General features: G+C 36.2%; 1 protein-coding gene across 2 annotated transcripts in view; it reads right to left on the bottom strand.

Annotated features, from left to right (window-relative positions):
- RECK (reversion inducing cysteine rich protein with kazal motifs) overlaps positions 1-18243 on the bottom strand; it is a 49112-nt gene that overhangs the window by 18480 nt on the left and 12389 nt on the right. Inside the window, exons 4-9 of one of the 2 annotated variants that reach the window (XM_057424304.1) lie at positions 18118-18154; positions 13730-13815; positions 11129-11176; positions 10112-10153; positions 783-816; positions 47-244 (exon numbers count right to left, since the gene is read on the bottom strand). In XM_057424304.1, coding sequence (XP_057280287.1) covers positions 47-244; positions 783-816; positions 10112-10153; positions 11129-11176; positions 13730-13815; positions 18118-18154 — 445 coding nt within the window. The remainder of the gene's footprint in view (positions 1-46; positions 245-782; positions 817-10111; positions 10154-11128; positions 11177-13729; positions 13816-18117; positions 18155-18243) is intronic. The other variant, XM_057424305.1, reaches the window with a different exon arrangement.

The following is an 18243-nucleotide window of genomic DNA, read 5'->3' as shown; positions in this document are numbered from 1 at the left end:
TCAGTATTTTCATAACTTTAAGTACAGAAGGATTTTTTATACTTACTATCTGTAGGATTTCTCATTGGGTATGACTGTGTATAGTTGTTCACACAGTGTATAAGCTGAGGGCTAATAGATGCACAGTAATTTTCAACTGCTTTAATTTGTGAAGGACCGGGAGAAGAGTCTGTCCGAAAAATTGCTTGACAATATTCCCGACAGTTTGTATGATGACCTGCATAACTGCAACAGACTGACCCCACTGGGGAAACAAACAACAGAAAAATCTTATGGGCTCCTACACAGAGGAGTGAAGAAACAAGCATGTCTGTATCACACACAATGATTAAGGTCATATAACCTCTGTCTACAGAATGACTGGGAATATCTGTAACTAGCCAAATTACATTTGTTTGTTTGGCTGGAGAAAAAAAGTCCCTAAAGTCGTCTTGAACTCAAGTTCACTGATTTCATTTTACGTAGCCAGACAACAGGCAACAAAACACTTGCAAGACTTCATCTATGCACTTAACACTCATTAAATGAAGCAGAAGGAGAAAATGAGCTTCTAAGCAATCATCAAAATAGGACAGAAAAAAATCAAATACAGATACACAAATTAAAAACTGATATAAATTGTACGAGCAGCCCAATCCCCTTATCACTTGAGCAAGGAAAGTTATGCTTGTGGGTTGTTCGTCTATGGAACTGAATCCATGCGATTTCCCACATTTTAGAGAAAAAAGGACAGAACGATATAAAAGAAAAACAAGAAGACAAACCATTCATTACATACTTACTTTCATTTCTGTTAATACAACTAAAGAGAGCATTCTGAAATCAAAACAAAAATAGTGTTATAAGCCAGAAAACTTCAGATAAATATTCAAGTATCCAGTTACTTCTTAGAATGAGCTAATAATTTTGTTATTATTTGTTCAAATTAGATTGGATTAAAACAAAAACACTATACAAAATCACTGAAAGCAGGAAATTAGAAGATATGGGGCCATCTGAGTTTTGTGTGCACTTGTAGTAAAATAGTTAAATATTCAAGCCAAGTGTATAAGAAGACTTGCCTGGAGTAACTTATGAACAGCATGCTATAATAGACTGTCCCAAAATGTTACTTTTTTAATGACAACAATTCCAAAGATTCCATATGGGGGGAAAAAAAAATCCTGAACTCTGACAGATGAACACATACAAATAGAAAATTTCTACATACTAACTCAAAACCAATGTCTCTTAAAAGCCAAAAGATGCTATCAACTCCTTCAAACTGCTGCCAGAAAGTACAGCTGGGTGATAGCCAACATGTTCAATGACAGAAAAAGGGAAATATACACACCTGCTGTTTCATTTCAAAGGACACTAACCCACAGAGTAATCAACATAGTTTGGTTGGAACCTTCAAAGGTCATCTAGTCCAACCCTCTGCAATAAGCAGGGACATCTTCACCTAGATCAGGTTGCTCAGGACCACATTCAGCTTGGCCTAGAATGTCTCCAGGGATGGTGCATCTACCACCTCTCTGGGCAGCCCGTTCCAGGTTTCAACACTGACCCAGTGTTTTGTCACATTCATCAGAAAAAAATTATTCTTTGTATAGCCTGAACCTACACTTTTTTACAACTATTGCTCTTTGTTCTATTGCAACAGGTGCTACTAAAAAGCCTTTCCCCATCTTTCTTACAAGTCCCCTTTAAATACTGAAAGCCACAATAAGGTCTCCTGGAGCCTTATTGTGTTGAGCTGAACAACCCCAACTCTCTCAGCCTGTCACCAGAGAGGAGACAAACAAAAAAAAACGAAACCAAAACCCAACAGATACTACATGTAAGCTTTCTGGGACTCAAGATGATGAAGTCAATGAGGTTGAAATTCAAATGCAGTTGCCAATTATCAAAGGGGAGGGGGTGGGGAAGAGAATCTGAAGCCCCTGCATGCCTGACCTCCACACTTGTCAGAACACCAGATTATAACAAGTGATCAAATACTTTAACATCGTGACAAAACACAATCCCTATCTTCATGAAGTTTCTGATCTCCTTCATTTCCCCTATCCCCATCATTAAACAAATATGTATTTTACACAGCATCTAGGAAGCAAACAGAAACACCATCATACTGATTCACAAACATAATGTGGGATTAAACCTTGCTTCACTACAGCAAAGTATCAGATGTGCTACAACCTCTAAATGAGAAAAAGAAGAGATCGCAAAATACAGACCTAACGTAAGCTCAAGTAGTTCACAAGATTCTTCATCTGTGTTAGTTACTGGTATTTACTGCATTGCAGAGAAATGGGTATACCCAAGAATCTTTGGGGTATTCTTGTGAAAATGTGTGCTGCTGCAAACAGATGGAAGTGTTACATTTTTGAAGTGAAAGTAGAAATGTGTTAGGGATCATCTTGATGGTTTTATTTTTCCTTTTGTCTTAGAGATTGTTTAGCCTGCAGGCATTTGTTTTTCAATTCACATTCTCTACTTGCTTTCTTCTCAGAGATCATGTAAGTCAATCTGTTCTGGCAGTATCCTTGTTTTCCGCCCTACAGTCTGGGTAAGACTACAGAGAAAAGCGAAGTAAATACCAAAGTGATCAAATCTCTCAGTGGCTAACTCATAAAAATACCAATAACTACAACATCTGAATTCTGAGGCTTTCTTTTAGAGCAGCTTGCTTGTGCTTGGTTATGCTGAAGAGGGAAGGGTGAATACAGAACATATCTCTTCATAGAGCAGCACGAACAGGCAGCCTCATTTCTACTAGATAACTTTGGTACATAACCTACCCCTTCCTTTACCTACTCACCATCAGACATCTCAAATCCTACATCTGAATCAGTACACATTATAGAGGCCCAATTTCTTACTTATTGAAGTGCAACTCATATATTCCACTGGATAACTGGAGAATTCCACAATCCCATTTTTACTTTATTATTTTTTTTCCTCATGAAAGTTTCGTAAATACCCAAATAAAACCACTATTTTTTAAAATGCTGCTTTTCATTTTCATTGCTATTTTCATCCTCTTTTCTGTTATTCATTTAAGAGTGAGCACGTCAGAAGCAGATCAGAACAGCTCTCCCTATGCGAATTGGCAATCAAATGAATTAGCATTCCTGCATAGACAGTTCTGATAAATATCTGAAGAGCCAAAAGAATTATTTACTGTACCAAAAGATGGAAGACTCACATTTTAACATGGACTTTAAAAGCCCCAAGCCCTGATGTTTCAGTTTGTATCATGCCATTAATGATTTTGTTATGCTGTAACTTAAATCAAAAGTTCCAACTTGTCAATTACTCTTTATGTCATGTAAAGCATAGTGCTTGTTTTAAACAGTCTCACAATTATATCTTTTGGATAATATCTTCTTGGATTGTGAAGTACGTTAACGGTCAAACACAAGTTTTTAAATAGGACAGTCCCAATACTGTAGAAAGCAGCATCACTTTCTTCTATTTATAGTCAGAAATGAATTTAAACCGCGGGTAAACCATAGCAGATGTAGCACTGAAAAATGACCCTATGAGAATAAACACAAATCTAACCTGAAAATGTAAGTTAATTTCCCATGAACACCAGCTATGTATGATTTTACTGATCATGAATAAAAGCACAGGTCTAGTGAGAACATATCATACAAAAATTTGAAAGTCTGTCTTACATAAAACTATGCCCAAACCTCACAAATTCAGACATTTTCATTCTTCCAATATCCTCTACCAAATTTTAGATCTTTTCTCAGAAGAGCACAGATACTGCATAATTTCTCCGAGAGTGAGAATGAATTTGCAGCAACATTCCTAATCCAAGCAGGAAGTCTGAATCTGATTCACTTCAGATTTTCCCTCTTTACTACCTGATAGGGGGAAATAAAGGGTTAACATTGTGTCTGCTTGCTTAAGCAGTCACTGTGCTTGGTGAAGCAGAACCATAGGAGTCAAAGCTGCTAGAATGGTGAAGCAGAATTGTAGGAGTTACAGCTGCTAGGCAGAATTGTAGTAGATAAGATTTATAACTTAACATTTAAAACATTCTTGTTTAAATAGTATCTTTAGAAAGAAAAGGAACAAAAGATAGCCAGAGTAACAAAATTTGAAAACTTGACCACTTTCTACTTTAAGATACATAAAACCGGCTTGTACCGAACTTGAGGTTTGGATAGGAGCCAAAACCCTACTGAGTCTGCGTGAAAGCAAGAGGTTACTTGCAGTGATGAAGAGGAACTACAGGCCTTCATCCTCACGACCCCCTAACAACCACCACCAGGAGGAACTGCACAGACGCACCAATGGGATGAATGCCAGAAAACTACTTATAATACTAGACGGGAATAGATTTTGCATATGTATTAGGCGTGAAGCAATCTCATGTTTAGGTAATCATTATATGTAATATAATGGGGTGTGCATGCTTTTGGAGAAGCAATCCCCATGTGCCTCGGCGCTGAATAAAAGCATACCTACTTTACAACTCTAACGAGTTGTGGAGTCTGTACGCGTATCATACCCACCAAGCAAATCCTGTCACTCATTCATCTGTGTAACACTGATGAGAAACAAGAGAATTTACAGGAAAAGAGCACGCAGACAGAGCCACCATCCTACATTCATAAAGAAGAGATTTCTACTGGTGCCTAAAGGCTTAGGTAGTTTTTATAGCACCACATATTCTTCTCTATGGATGCCAGAAAATGATAATCAGAAAGTCATTGTTTCAACATGGCCACCTGGTTTCTCTGGGACCTTCCATGTATGAAAAAAGAAACAACTATCAAATAGTAATTGTCATATACAACACCACTCTGATTCAAAACTGACTGTCCTCAGAAGCTGCTGAAATTAGACTTCTCCACAGCCACTCTGGTGACATAAAAACCATCCAGGTAGAAGGTGACACTAACTTTATTAATTCATGCACTGAGACAGTAGAGGCTCCTGAAAAAGCTGAAGTTTGTCCATCATGGTTATATTTAAGTACTTGACCATTCTGTTAGTACAAACAATACTTAGAATCATGATGTAATGCTGCTATAAACTCAGCTAAAAATTGTCATGTTACTTAAAAGTTGAATGTTACAAAAAAGTTATTAAAAAGCAGTTCAGGGATAACAATGTCACTGGCTGTGTTAGCTCAGATCACAGTTTATAACTGTGCATGAAACAGAAAAGAATATTGAAAAAATTATGTCTACCAGCATTTCTCCTCTATAGATGGGCTCAAGTTCAGACAAAATAATCTTGTATTGTAGCAAATTTACACACCAATCTTATACAGGCAGAATGCTCTAACCAGGTAATAAATCTTTCTGTACTTTGAAACTACAGTTTCACAGATTGCTGAATCTTGTGTTTCTGTTAAGAGGAGGTGGTCTTCTTGTTTCCACCTTTTTTTCAACTCTTCTCTCCCTGTTCCTAGTTGTATAGTCTTGTGTATGCCTTTACATGAGCTCTGGCACTGAGCATCTTCTCATGACCCGATTTTTTTCAATAACCCTGATGAAAACTCTTCCTAGGAATTTAAATCAGCATATAGTACTAAGTTTGAATAGAACAGGACAGGACAGAACTGAACAGAAAGAACAGGACAGAAATGAAACAGAACAATCTTTTAGATATTGTCTGGCTATCAGTGAGAGGGACTGTGCGCAGAAAAAGGGCAGCTGCAAGAAGGAACAGGAAGAACTTCAGCTGCACCAAGTTTTTGAAGCAACTCCCTGTATTTCAAGAAATTGTAGTACCTGCAGCCACCAGAGAATACAGTGCTAGTCAGGGTGCTGACTTTGCTCTGTCCATCTGTAGGTCTGGATAATTGTTCAGTTTCCCAGAAAATATGTGGGGAGTGTAGCTAAACAGACGTGAGAGAATCTTAGACATTTCCTCATAAATAAAGCTCATAAAAGCATTAAGCAGTCAGTCTGATCTAAATTATTAACTATAATTTCATTACAGAACACAGGGTTAATGCCCATCTCTACTGAAGTAGCACTCGTGTTTAAGAAATCAGCAGCTTTTCTGCCCACTCAAGCTTACCTTATGAACCTGCTAGGGAACTGGCAGAAGAGAAAGACACAGAAAACAAAGCAAAACATGAAACAGTAATATAGCTGAGAAAAACCGAAACAAACCAAAACACGCACAAAAAAAAAACCAAACCAGAAGAGCAAATAAGCCTGTTCTCTTTAAAGGAAGAACTAAGTCATCAAGATCTGGGAAAATGAGAATAAAAAGGCAATACAGCGTACCTGCACAGAATCTGATACTCCATTTATAAACTTGTGAATAAAATACTAAGCGAACAAAGATGGCAACATTGAAATCTATAAAACACTGATTTTATTTGTGCATTATTCTCATCTTTCAGACTTCTCTTTTTTAAAAACCAAATGTTGCCAAAACTGGTGATTAGAGACAGTGAGACTACAAGAAGAGGGAATGGAAAGTGGCAGGCAGACACAGGCAACACAACCGCGTATGCCTTGAAGAAAACTGTCTCAAAGATCTTTGGTGTTACGGAAATTGAAACAGGCAGGTGAAGTTTATCCAGCAGAGCACACTGTCCAGTTTCCCTCACCAGAAGTTCCTTGAAGAAAGATTTCAGCCAGTACTGCAGGACCTAACTGGTTTCGCTCTTTTTGGAGCTCATCAGCTGCAGGTAACGGCTCAAAACCCAAAATGCATGCACACAAATACAAATAAAGCAGAACATTTTGCTAAAGGAGTAAGTCTTCTGCATTATATTTAAATTATATTTATATATATTTTATATATATATTACATATATTTTAAATTATTTAAATTATAAGCATTTTTTCCTAAATGGCTGCCTCTTGTGCCTTCAATGAAAAGCGACGGAAGCTGTTTTCACACCAGAAATTAAGAGTATTTTGCTAAAAATCAAAGCAAAGTTTTCCTCCCTGAAAACTATCATGGTATTTGTATTCTACTAACTTTGGCAGAAAAATAAGTTTAGTACTGTCACCTTTGGCAACCTAACCACATTTAATATTTGAATACAGATCCTATCCATCTTAATTTAGAAGTATTACCACAGCTAGCAAATACACTAGGATATAAAATGCTTCACTCTACACAACAAAAGTCCTGTTAATCTCTCCTTGACTTCACAGAAACATAGAATATTTAGGGTTGGAAAGGACCTTAAGATCATCTAGTTCCAACCCCCCTGCCATGGGCAGGGACACATCACACTAGACTTCATTTAATCTTTAAATTTGTCAGCAGAAGGTAAAGTCAGAAGGTAGCACACTAAGGTTTAGTGGGGTCAGACGAAGTTTCAAATGACAGTGGACATCTGTTAAGAACTTTAAAACTTGCAGTAATTAACAACTGCAATTGTTTAATTGAGGCCAAACTTATCCTCAGTTACATAAACCAGAAAAGAAGTGATAATACTTGCACAGTAAGGTAGAACAAAATTACTGCAACTTCAATTCTGGCAAGATATTTGAGTGTTCCATCAGCCTTCTTTGAAGAGTAGAGAATAGAGACAAAAAGCACCACTGGATAAGATGCCAATAATATTAGCTACAACGTGTATTACATGGACAGAGTCCACCCTGAATTCATTAAGTAGTATTTCTAGAGGCCACATACACCCATGTTCCTTAGGAGTTAACTGAAACTGTTTTGTAAACTTTTCCTAAACAGAATCTTGAGTTATAGTCTACTGTCTCTGAGTAATCCACACAACTAGACAGGAGCTAAAAGCTGCTGACCACATTTTTCAAAAGGGGTAATTAGTAGCCAGCAATCACTAAAACCTCAGCATAAAGCAAGATCGTATAACACTATAAGATAAACCAAGCCAATACTGAAGCACAGTGAATATTTTTCTGAATCCCTTCTACAGCACTTTAAGCTGCAGGCACTGCATTTGAAGTTTTGGTATGTAAAAACTGTAAGAAAACAAAGTCAGATTAAGCTAATCAGTGCTCAAATCTGCGAGAGCAAAAATACGTGTAAGCAGTCCAGGGACATCAAAAGTGTTTCCTACTGTGTGTCAAAACCAGTTTTCAGAGCGGAAGCTAAGTAACTGGCACCATTTCCAATCACATTTTGACCACATGGCAGATGTTAATAGTGCTCAGTTGTAGCAAAGCTCTCAATATCAATTAACCAGAGAAGTCTGAATGTCTTATTCAATACACGAGGGTAAGAACTGGAGTTCTTAATGTGCAGAGAGGTATACAGTGTAGAAACTGATGAGCTTCAATCTAGTGGAAATTTCAGTACTACCCTTTCCATGCACAGAAGAAAGAATAGTGATGTTTCAATAATAAAGCATTTGCAGCTTACATTAAGCTTTATAAGCTATTCTCAGTTATCCCTCCAAGCATATATTCCATGCAGCCTTTTAACAAAAAATGAACCTCAACTTTACACCAAACTTAAAAATAAGTAAATCCTACATACAATCCACACAGTCTCCACTTCTTTTTTCTTCCTTCTTTGACTATTACCTACCTTCTTTTTAGAGGAAGATGAATAGGATAGTAGAAAGCTGAAAGAAGTAGTGAAAGATATGAGTCGAGATGCATACAAGTAGAGAAAAAAAATGAGGATGACAAAATGAGTACCTGAGAAGGAGAAGATGGGAAAAAGGACTACCAGAATAAAAATATTTCAAAAGAAGGCAAGTGGAGTACATTTCAGTAACACTCAAAACCACTGAGCTAGTTACGTTACTGTTTTAATTTCTGTATGCAGTGCTATTTGAAGATAAAGACTATTTAACAGGACACGCATCTTCAATGGAGTGATCAAAAATGAATGGGTTATTACAACATGATTAATTTATAAGATGTGTAAAATCTCTAAATTAGAAGCATCAAACTTCATAAATATTTATAGTAAAAGTAATGCAGAAATATATGATGAGCAGAAAAAGCACCTTCAATTAACCTTGTGAAAAGCTGGCACATCAATGCTGAAGTGATTTTACTACCTTACAAACCCGAGACTCCGCTTAGCAACTTCAAACTTTGTGACACCTCCCAACTGGAGTTTGGGTTTTTTAAACTGCTCTGAACAACTATGCCCTACCTTTGAAGGCTTACCTTTTTCCTCATACTCACTAACTTAGTGGGAAGCTGAAGGGTAACTTGTGAAATTGCTTCCCCAGTCTCAAAGGATTAAAGAAAAGTACTACGCACACTACAGTCAAATACTGTATGAAGATTGTGAAAATCCTCTGGGAAATCCTTAGGTAAGTATACTAAGCAAGCTATGAAAGTCGGTAAGCTACTGGAGTATTTACAAAATGGGAATTGTACTTTTATATTCTTGATTCATCTAGTTTTTACTTACATGTCATGTACTTATATATTCAAGATCTCAATAACAGAGCTGATGAACAAGTGCTGTAATCTATATTGTAAACTAATTCTCAAATTGGATCCTCATTTTTAGTAAATGAGGTGTGAATTCTTAAACGCAAAGGTAAACACAGTAAGTATGATATTGCATTTATGTGATTCACAGGCTGGTTTTGATCTTATGTCACCTCTTTCAGTTTTAACTAACCACTCCCTCCCCAGTTACTCAGTTTTTTCTCCAGCCAACCCAACTGAATACAACGTATGGTACAGGTCACAGACACAGAAACTACCTACAGACTCCCTCCAGAAGTCTTTTTGGAATCTCCTATTTATACAAAAAGTCCTCGAATTTTGCATAACCAATGGGTCTCTTGATAGCATTGTAAGTACTATTTTTTGAGTACCTGTAAGCCTTGATACATAAGAAAACCTGTCATACAAAAATCTGTAATAACTGAAGATCTATCATGTCAGATGCTTAATTTCTATCTCTAACACTGTATCTGTATCTACTACTCCAAGATCTCATTTAAAAAGTTCTTTCCTTCTTCATCAATCAGAAGACTGATTCCTTCTTCCATCATTTCTCTCCCTTTCCTCTTTTAGTGTTGGCATAGACAGAAAAAGTGTTAAGAGTTCTGTACAGTAAGATCACTCTTGAGTAAGAGTGAAGGACTCACTTTCCAAAATTCCAGATAAAAATCAGAAAGAGAAGAATTAGTTAACATAAATGACTATCACCATTTTGTTGTCATTCTTTGATCTCTTACCTTTCCTCTCCAGTTCTCCTTCAACCCATATTGGCCAACTTCCTACAGCAATGCAGAAATCCAGAAAAAAAGAAGGAAACAGACCAGCATAATAGAGGAGAAGCTTACAGATGTTGACAGTAGAGCATATTATAGCATGAAAGGAAACAGAACTACTGAAAATGAAAATTCATTTTTTAAGAGAACAAGCTATGGTAAATTCAACAGTGAAGAGTCCAGGAAAATACTATCTAGACGGTTTAGATAACAGTACCAAAGAAAGAGAAAACTGGAATTTAATGCTTCCTGGAAAAACAGGAAACCTGATACACTTCTGCCCAAATCAAGAGAACAGAGAATTGTCCAATACCCTGAACAGTTGATCAGAATTTATGCACGACTACCTAATTCAGGACAGGAGGAAATAAGATGAAAGGGGGAGGAGGAATCTGACTTTTAATTAAGAAACAGATTGAAATAAAAGAAGCCCTAGCAGAACAGCTTTTCTACAAACTGTGTTAAAAAAAGTATAGGTAAAGGCAAATTCCTGAAAACGTCCTGATGGTTGATTTAAGACCAGAACGGCAACAATAACTGCAAGCACCAATAGGTTCACTGATGTTACAGAATCTATTAATTTGATATTATTGACATTAGGATAGAATACTTAAAAGGTTATTCTTTCCTAGGTTTATGTCTTTAGGTCACTTTTAAGCTGACTCTTCCACTGTAGAAGCAGAAAGGTGTTCATATGCCAACTTTCATGAAGCAAAGTTTTTTGGAATTTATGTCTTCATTTTTAAAGTTTAATTCAAATTAAGATATATGAAAGCCTAAAAAAAATATACTATATTTTTGCAGAAAACAATTATACTTTTACAAAAATCATAGAGAGAGGTAACTCATATTTGGATGAGAATGAGTAAATCCAGAAACATGAGTAAGATGACTGGCTTTCCCTCTTCTCAGGATACTTTTTACAGAATTTCTAAACCAGTTGATTCTTAGTAATATATATCCAGACACACATACACATACCTCATATTCCTTCCTGCAGACCTTTATAACATCATTCTTTGCAGAAGCCTGAAAGACAGACAGATTTCTGTATTTGTAGTGGAAAATAATATAATCATGTTGCAAAACAAAGATGATTCTATCTTTATATTGGATGTATTATGTGATTATATATTAAATATATTATTTAATACAGTATACATTTATGTATATTATTTAATACATTATACATTAAGTATATTAAACATATTAAATGTGATAATCAGTATTCATGATCTAGTTACATTTTCCTTTTCAAGAACCTAAAGAATGCATTCAAAACTGAACGAAGAAAAAGCAGAAACCATGACCATTAATCACAGAACCAACTACATTGAAAAAGACCTTTAAGACAATCAAGTACAACCGTTACTGCAGGACTGCCAAGTTCACCACTAAACAATGTCACCAAGGGCTTCATCTACACTACACTAAATTAAAAAACAAAACCTCACATTTTCACACCCAGTTAGTTGATACCAGAAGCACACAAAGCAACTTTATTTTCATCAAAGTTTTACCACACAGAGAAGAATACAGGAAACATTTACTAAATGGGAGAACTTGAGCATAAACATCTCCCTATTTTGTGTGCTCGGTACCACTTACGTGCCTGTTGCTTCTCCTCCCTATTGCACATACAGTCCTACAGTTCCTGTTGTCAAACAGAGCTGCAGAAATTCTCCCTTCAAACTACAGATCAGTTTCTTCTGTCAAGAAACTCTTGTTCTTTTTTCATATGACAGATGCTCAAAATTATTATAACTACTAACATTAGGTATCTTCACCTCCAGTCATTTAAAAACACCAGGATAAAAATCTGACCTTGGACCTATCGTATTACCTTCCTCAAAATGCCTCCAAAAAACTCTCAAGTTTCAAGAATCAAAATTAAAACCCAAAGATTTTCCATAATCCCTAATGTTTGGCAAGTACCTATATTTTAGTTTAAATGAAAATCATATGAAATATATCAACCAGAGTCGGCTAATGTACAAAATACAGCCAAGATTCTGAGACAGCAGAGTCTGCAATCAAAAATACAGCCGAGTCTAAGAATAATGAGAAATGATGTAACAATCATAAGATTAAATAAACAGAATTTCATAGGACACTACTGTAAGTGGAAGTCTTACTTCAGGTCTGGAAAACACTTAAATATTAGCATAAATCTGAAAACTTGCTAGAATTCCATTTGGGAACAGATACATGTTCCTTCTTTTCAGAAGGCCAAAAGTACAGTGTGCTTACTCACTTATCTCTTTTCCACATTACTCAGTTTGTGTAGTCATTGCTCATCTCTTGTCAAATAGTCTAAACTACATGCTTTCGGGTGAAGGTAGCATCTTTATTTTCTTGCATGACAACAATGTGCAGTAGGCTGGTGGTCCAACATCAAGATTACACAGGTAATATGCAAGATACAGCACTGAACATTAAGTACATCTGTGCTCCAGAACTGAGTTACAAGGATGATAATAAATAATTACATGCTTTTTGAATCTGAAGATGATTTTTAGGTTACAAGCCATTTTGGGGGGGGGGGGAGAGGATGGGGGCAAAAAGAAAAGAAAAAAAATATCACAAAATGCTTCACAGATTTTTTAATAAAAAGGTCATTACTAAATTTATATGTTACGCTTCAATTGTCACTTGACAAAACAGTGATATACTGAGACTAATACCAACTTTGCTCCATTTGATGATTAAAAACCTCTGTGAAGAGGCACAAAAATGTATTTGGGGCTGTAACCACAATGCTGCATCACTAAACTGCAAAGAAAGAAAGCTTAGAAACAGCCACACGTTGTCTTTCACTCAGTATTATTTTAAAATAACAACTTTCATGTAGAGATTGTGACCAAAAAAATTTCAAGAAATTAAGTTCAGCATAACCAAAGAAAGCTTCAGAATCTTTATTGATTCATTCAATAAATTACTGCAAAGTAAGAAACTAGAGCACATCAGCAATAATCACATGCCTACTACTCGCAGACAGGAAGTGGATTAGCTCCATTTGCCAAGTGCAGTAGTGGTAGGACAGGACTGCAGCCAGGTTGCTGGCTCACACACTGGAACTTTTGTGCTGTCAGAGTTATAAATACAGTAAGATTTCATCTTATCTTCATTACTGAGTGAGTAAATGTGGCATCAAAATGTACAAAAAAGGCACAGCTAACTCTAAGGTATTTAAATTTCTTCTTCAGGCTCATCAAGTCACAGCAAGCAGCCTAGTCCTTCAGCACAGCTGAAAATATATACTCCCAAGCCCCGCCCCCTGGTTTTAAATTAGACTTTCATTTCAGTAAACTTAACTTCCACTTTTTTTTCTTTTTAACCAAAAATTCCCTTTAAAAACATAAATTATTTGTTTTGGATTTAGGAATTTGGTTGCTAGCATTTCTCACCAGTAGTACTTCTGGGCAGTATATAGTCACAGCTTGTAATTTTGGAGTTCCTGTGATAATTCAATTTCGATGTAAAAATTACATTAAGGCTGAAGTTTATAAACAGTAATACAGAAATTAATTCAACATGGCATCATTTGACATTAACCACAGAAAAACAATGAGAAAGCCTTACCTGTTTACATGCTTGCCGACATTCCACAGCAATAGCTAGTTCACAGCAACCTAGACCAACCCACCCATCAGACTTCTTCAATACTCCTTTGAAAATAAGATGACAGTACATATAAGAGTAGAAAGAGAAACTACGTCATCATTTTCCCTCCCCTCCCCAGGAGTCAGTTACGTTTCAAATTTGATAATCCTGCTCTCATTCAAGAAGCCTCTTTACAGATTAACTTTAATTGGAATTTATGAAGTCATTCCAAACCAACTTTTAAAAAGAAAAGAGCTGAACTTGGCAATTATGAAACAACTTCTATACACTGAGTTTAAAGATGCTTTAGGCAAACTGTTTTATATGTTCACTGGAAGTATCAAAAGTTTGATAATATGATCTATCTTATCTGAAATTAAAGTCTGTCTCCCACAAACACATCCTCTTCTTGGTTTCAACAGTATATTTTCCTACAAAATTTTTCAATGCAGAATATGATTCTCACTTTTTCCTGTACTGGTTTCTGTTGGGATGTAGTTAAATTTCTTCATAGTAGCTGGTATGGTGCTATGTTTTGGATTTGTGATGAAACAAGTGTTGATAATACGCAGATGTCTTTATTACTGCTGAGCAGTGCTTATGCAGAGTCAAGGCTGTTCCTTGCGTCTCACATCACCCCACCAGTGAGCAGCCTCAGGATGCACAAGCTGGGAGGCAGCACAGCCGGGACAGCTGACCCAAGAGATCCCAGTCTATCAGACATCATGCTCAGTAATATAACCAAGGGTACAGGTTGCTGGGAGCTGCTGTCACTTGTGGACTGGCTGGGCAGTGGTTGATTGGTGGCAAGCAATTGTTTTCTTTGGCGGATTTTTTTGTTGTGGTGGTTTATTTTGTTGGTGGGTTTTTTTTCCCTTTCTAATATTTTTTAATTATCAACTGTCTTTATCTCAACCCACGAGTTTTCTTTCTCACTTTTACACTTTTGATTCTTCCCCCTTTCCCACTGACGGGGAGTAAGCAAGTGGCTGTGGGGTGCTTAGCAGCCTCTGTGGTTAAACTACGACACTTCCCCTGTAGTTTGTCCCCCATAATAACACTTTCATAACCAGAATTACCTTGAATAAAAGCCTCCAATGACCCCGTTTCTTCCCCCCCCTTTATTTCACTATTCCCATTATCCTAATTTCTTAACATAAAGTTACACAGAAAAGCAAATTGCTGCCCTAAGTTGTTTCACCCTCTTAATCTATTAATGAATACAGAACTTCTGATGTTTTCAAGACATCAGAAAGCAAGTAAAAGAATGCATGCCTGTACCTATTTCTCTTTAAATGTGGAAATAATTAAAGGGAAAATTTAACCTATGCAGCTGCCCAGCAGCTGTGGAAAATTTGTAACACTTTTTTCTTAGGGCAGGAGGTCGAATTCTTTAGCTCAAATGAACCGCTCATTTTTGTTATGAATATTTAAAAAAGAAATACTTTTAGGACATGCACAAATTATATCCTTTACATAGAAATAATAAGTATGAAGTAAAAGAATCAACCACTTAATGCTCTTAAGCCTAGTAGCAATACCTATTCAGGAAAGACAAGCTTTAAAAAAAGTAAAGTGAAAGAGCTAGGAATGAGACCAGTGAGCTTAAATACAAATGCTAAGAAAGTGGTGGAAAAAAAGTAACTAAAAATCACTGCAAGGAACTGAAAACAATCACTAGCAGCTATTTATCATGAACAAAATTGCCTTTAAAATATATTTTGTTAGCTTTATAAAGACAGGTGGCATAGAAAGTCTCAAAAGTATGAGGCTTTCATGACACTCTGATGGGCAAATTAAGAAAACACTAATAATAAATTTATAAAGGAACAAAGTCTTTAACTAAATTAACACATTTCCCTAGCAAATTAAAATATTAGTTACATTTATTAAAATGCAAATTAAAACCTTAACGTTTGACACATGTAAGGTAGCAGGATTGTACAGAGGGTTGAAGGAGCAGAGAGGCAAAGGTGAAGAACAGCTTTTGGCTGCAGGCTGCATCCTGTTAGTCCAAAGTGTTCATGTACCATCTGAGTGGTTCAGACCTTCTGGAAGTACTGTAGGCCAGTGATTTAAACTAGTTCAAAGAAACTGTGAAGGCCATGAACAACTGCAAATTCTGCTCACCCTCTACTTCCATAAGTGGGTACAGAGTTATGTTTTTTAGAAATTGAGCATCTTTTTGAATGTGTTAAAGAGATGGCTGTTGTGCAAACATCAGTAGTTTGTAATCAATGTCAAAAAATGCAGAAATTGATGCATTGTTTTAAACTAATTCCAACAGCAAAAGCATGTCTACATGGAAGTCATGCACATACGCTTAAATACATATGTACAGTTAATTGCTAAATCAACTTCTCACTATATTTTATTTTAGGCTTAAAATAATGTATCAGTTGTTTCTGCACAACTTTCATATATGAAGCCATACAGAGACTCCTTTCAAGGAAAACAGCTATGTTCAGTAGAATATTTATTTAATAGGAGTGATGTTTTAGGGTACAAGCAATCTAAAACCCAAAAGAAATACAATGTGCAGTAGAAAAACAAGATTTCCATAAATGTCTGCTGCAATAACCAGCTATATCCAGGAGAAACACATGACAAATACAGCTGTAGCGCTTTAGGGACAATGTCACCACTGAATAGTCACCAGTGAATCACCACTGAATAATCAAACATCCATATTTTGTGCAATACAGAGCCTGTGGTTTTCAGAAACACTTTTACTGGAACTGTGCTAAAAGAATGAAACAAGCTACAAATACAGACCAATAAGAATGCTGGTAAGTTTCAGCCATAATTAGTATCTTGTCAAGTGGCCATGTCCCCAGGTTATTTATGAGTAGCAGACAAGCTTCCTGACAAAAAATTGGTGTCACATCCTCAAAAGATTTAAACTGCAACTTTCATACAGCAACTTACAAATTAATTTTGTAGTCAAGGTAATTAAAATGTATGTTATACCTTTAGTGCACAATTAATTGAACTGAGTCCATAGTTCTGATTATTCACCAAATTAACTGACAGAAGTACAATACAGATCTATGAACTATAGAAGATCATCTAGTTGCATAACACAGACTCTCCTCCCATATCTCCAAAAAGTTTCCAAAAGCCACATCACATTAGCAAGCTGACTTACAACACACACATGCGCGAACACACACACACACACCTTTCTTATTATAAACTTTCACTGCAGTCTCCACAAGAATACTGAAGTCAGAAACAGAAGTAAAAAGCTGCATAAACATGAAAAATGTATCAGAGATGACATTCTAATTTATTACCGTGATCCCAAGGAAGCAGGAGCAAAAGAAAAAGATGGTAAAAGAAGAAAAAGAAGAAAGTGAAAACTAACTCAGCTTCCCATGTTCCAGTCCTGCATTTGTCAAGAAGGGTGCAAGAAAGCCCAAGTCAGAATTTTGTTGTCTTTTTGAAGTCTCCTACAGTCTGCTTACAGAAAATGATAAAGCCTAAAATCAGAACTTAGTTATCATCCTGAATTATAGATTGGTGGGTCCCTCAGTCATATTCTGTAAGCAGTCTCTTGAAGAGTGTCATGTGTGCATGATCATAAAGAAACTTTTAGATGAAACAGAAGCACTGCACTCCAAAAGATATTATTGGTCAAGTAAAACTAGCAAAAATACAAGACAGCAAAACTCTTTGCATACAGTGGAATCAACAGCTTGTCTCTGACGCCAGGGTCGGGGGGAGTCTGAGCAGATGCCATAAAACTGTCACAGCCTCCTCTTTCCTCACTACCACTTTTCCAACCATAGCATGCTAATTTCACTCTAAGTCTTTTAGTAATCACATATGATACAATTAGTACTAGTTAAGTCCAGTTTAATCTATTCTTGCTCTCTCCTTCTAATGTAACAGTCCTGCCTTGCTATTTATGCTTTAGCTTTCTAAATCCACCTGTACCAAGCAGTTTGGTTCTTGATGTGATCCTCTGCACCTCCTTCACTCTTTGTCTAGTTCTTACTATTTCCCCTTGTTACTCAGTTTTCTTCCAAATTACACTGCATCTGCAGCAAAGTTGCAATAATCCAGGCTAAAGTATACTAAAACTAAAACCAACAGAAAACTTTAGAAGGAAAGAAGCTTGGATGTTTCTTGGATGTGTAACAGAACCACATGTGTTTAATCATACAAACATATTAAATATTTTCTAACTAGAAAAAGAAGTGTTAAAAAATGCACAGGTAACTCAGTTTCTACTAAAGTAAACTAGACACCAAACTGTTTATAATGGAAGCATAATGAAAGTTACCATGAAATGGTGCAGGTGGTAGAAAACATGCATATGGTGAAAAAGCAACATGACTCAATATTAAACTAGTATTTCTTACCTGGCAAAGAAGAATTTATACAACCCCACACTTCTCCCTGAAAAGTAAAATGCAAGTAAGCAAAAGCAAGTCTAGAGAAGAAAAGAATTTCTAGCAGACACAAAACACCATCTTTAGCATTTTTGC

The sequence above is a fragment of the Pezoporus wallicus genome, unplaced genomic scaffold, assembly GCF_028554395.1.
Source record: "Pezoporus wallicus isolate ANWC-B61680 ecotype Strahan unplaced genomic scaffold, APGP_CSIRO_Pwel_v1 contig_5485, whole genome shotgun sequence".
Lineage (NCBI taxonomy): Eukaryota > Metazoa > Chordata > Aves > Psittaciformes > Psittacidae > Pezoporus > Pezoporus wallicus.
The sequence above is the reverse complement of the archived record's forward strand: the minus strand, read 5'-3'. Positions and strand labels throughout refer to the sequence as shown.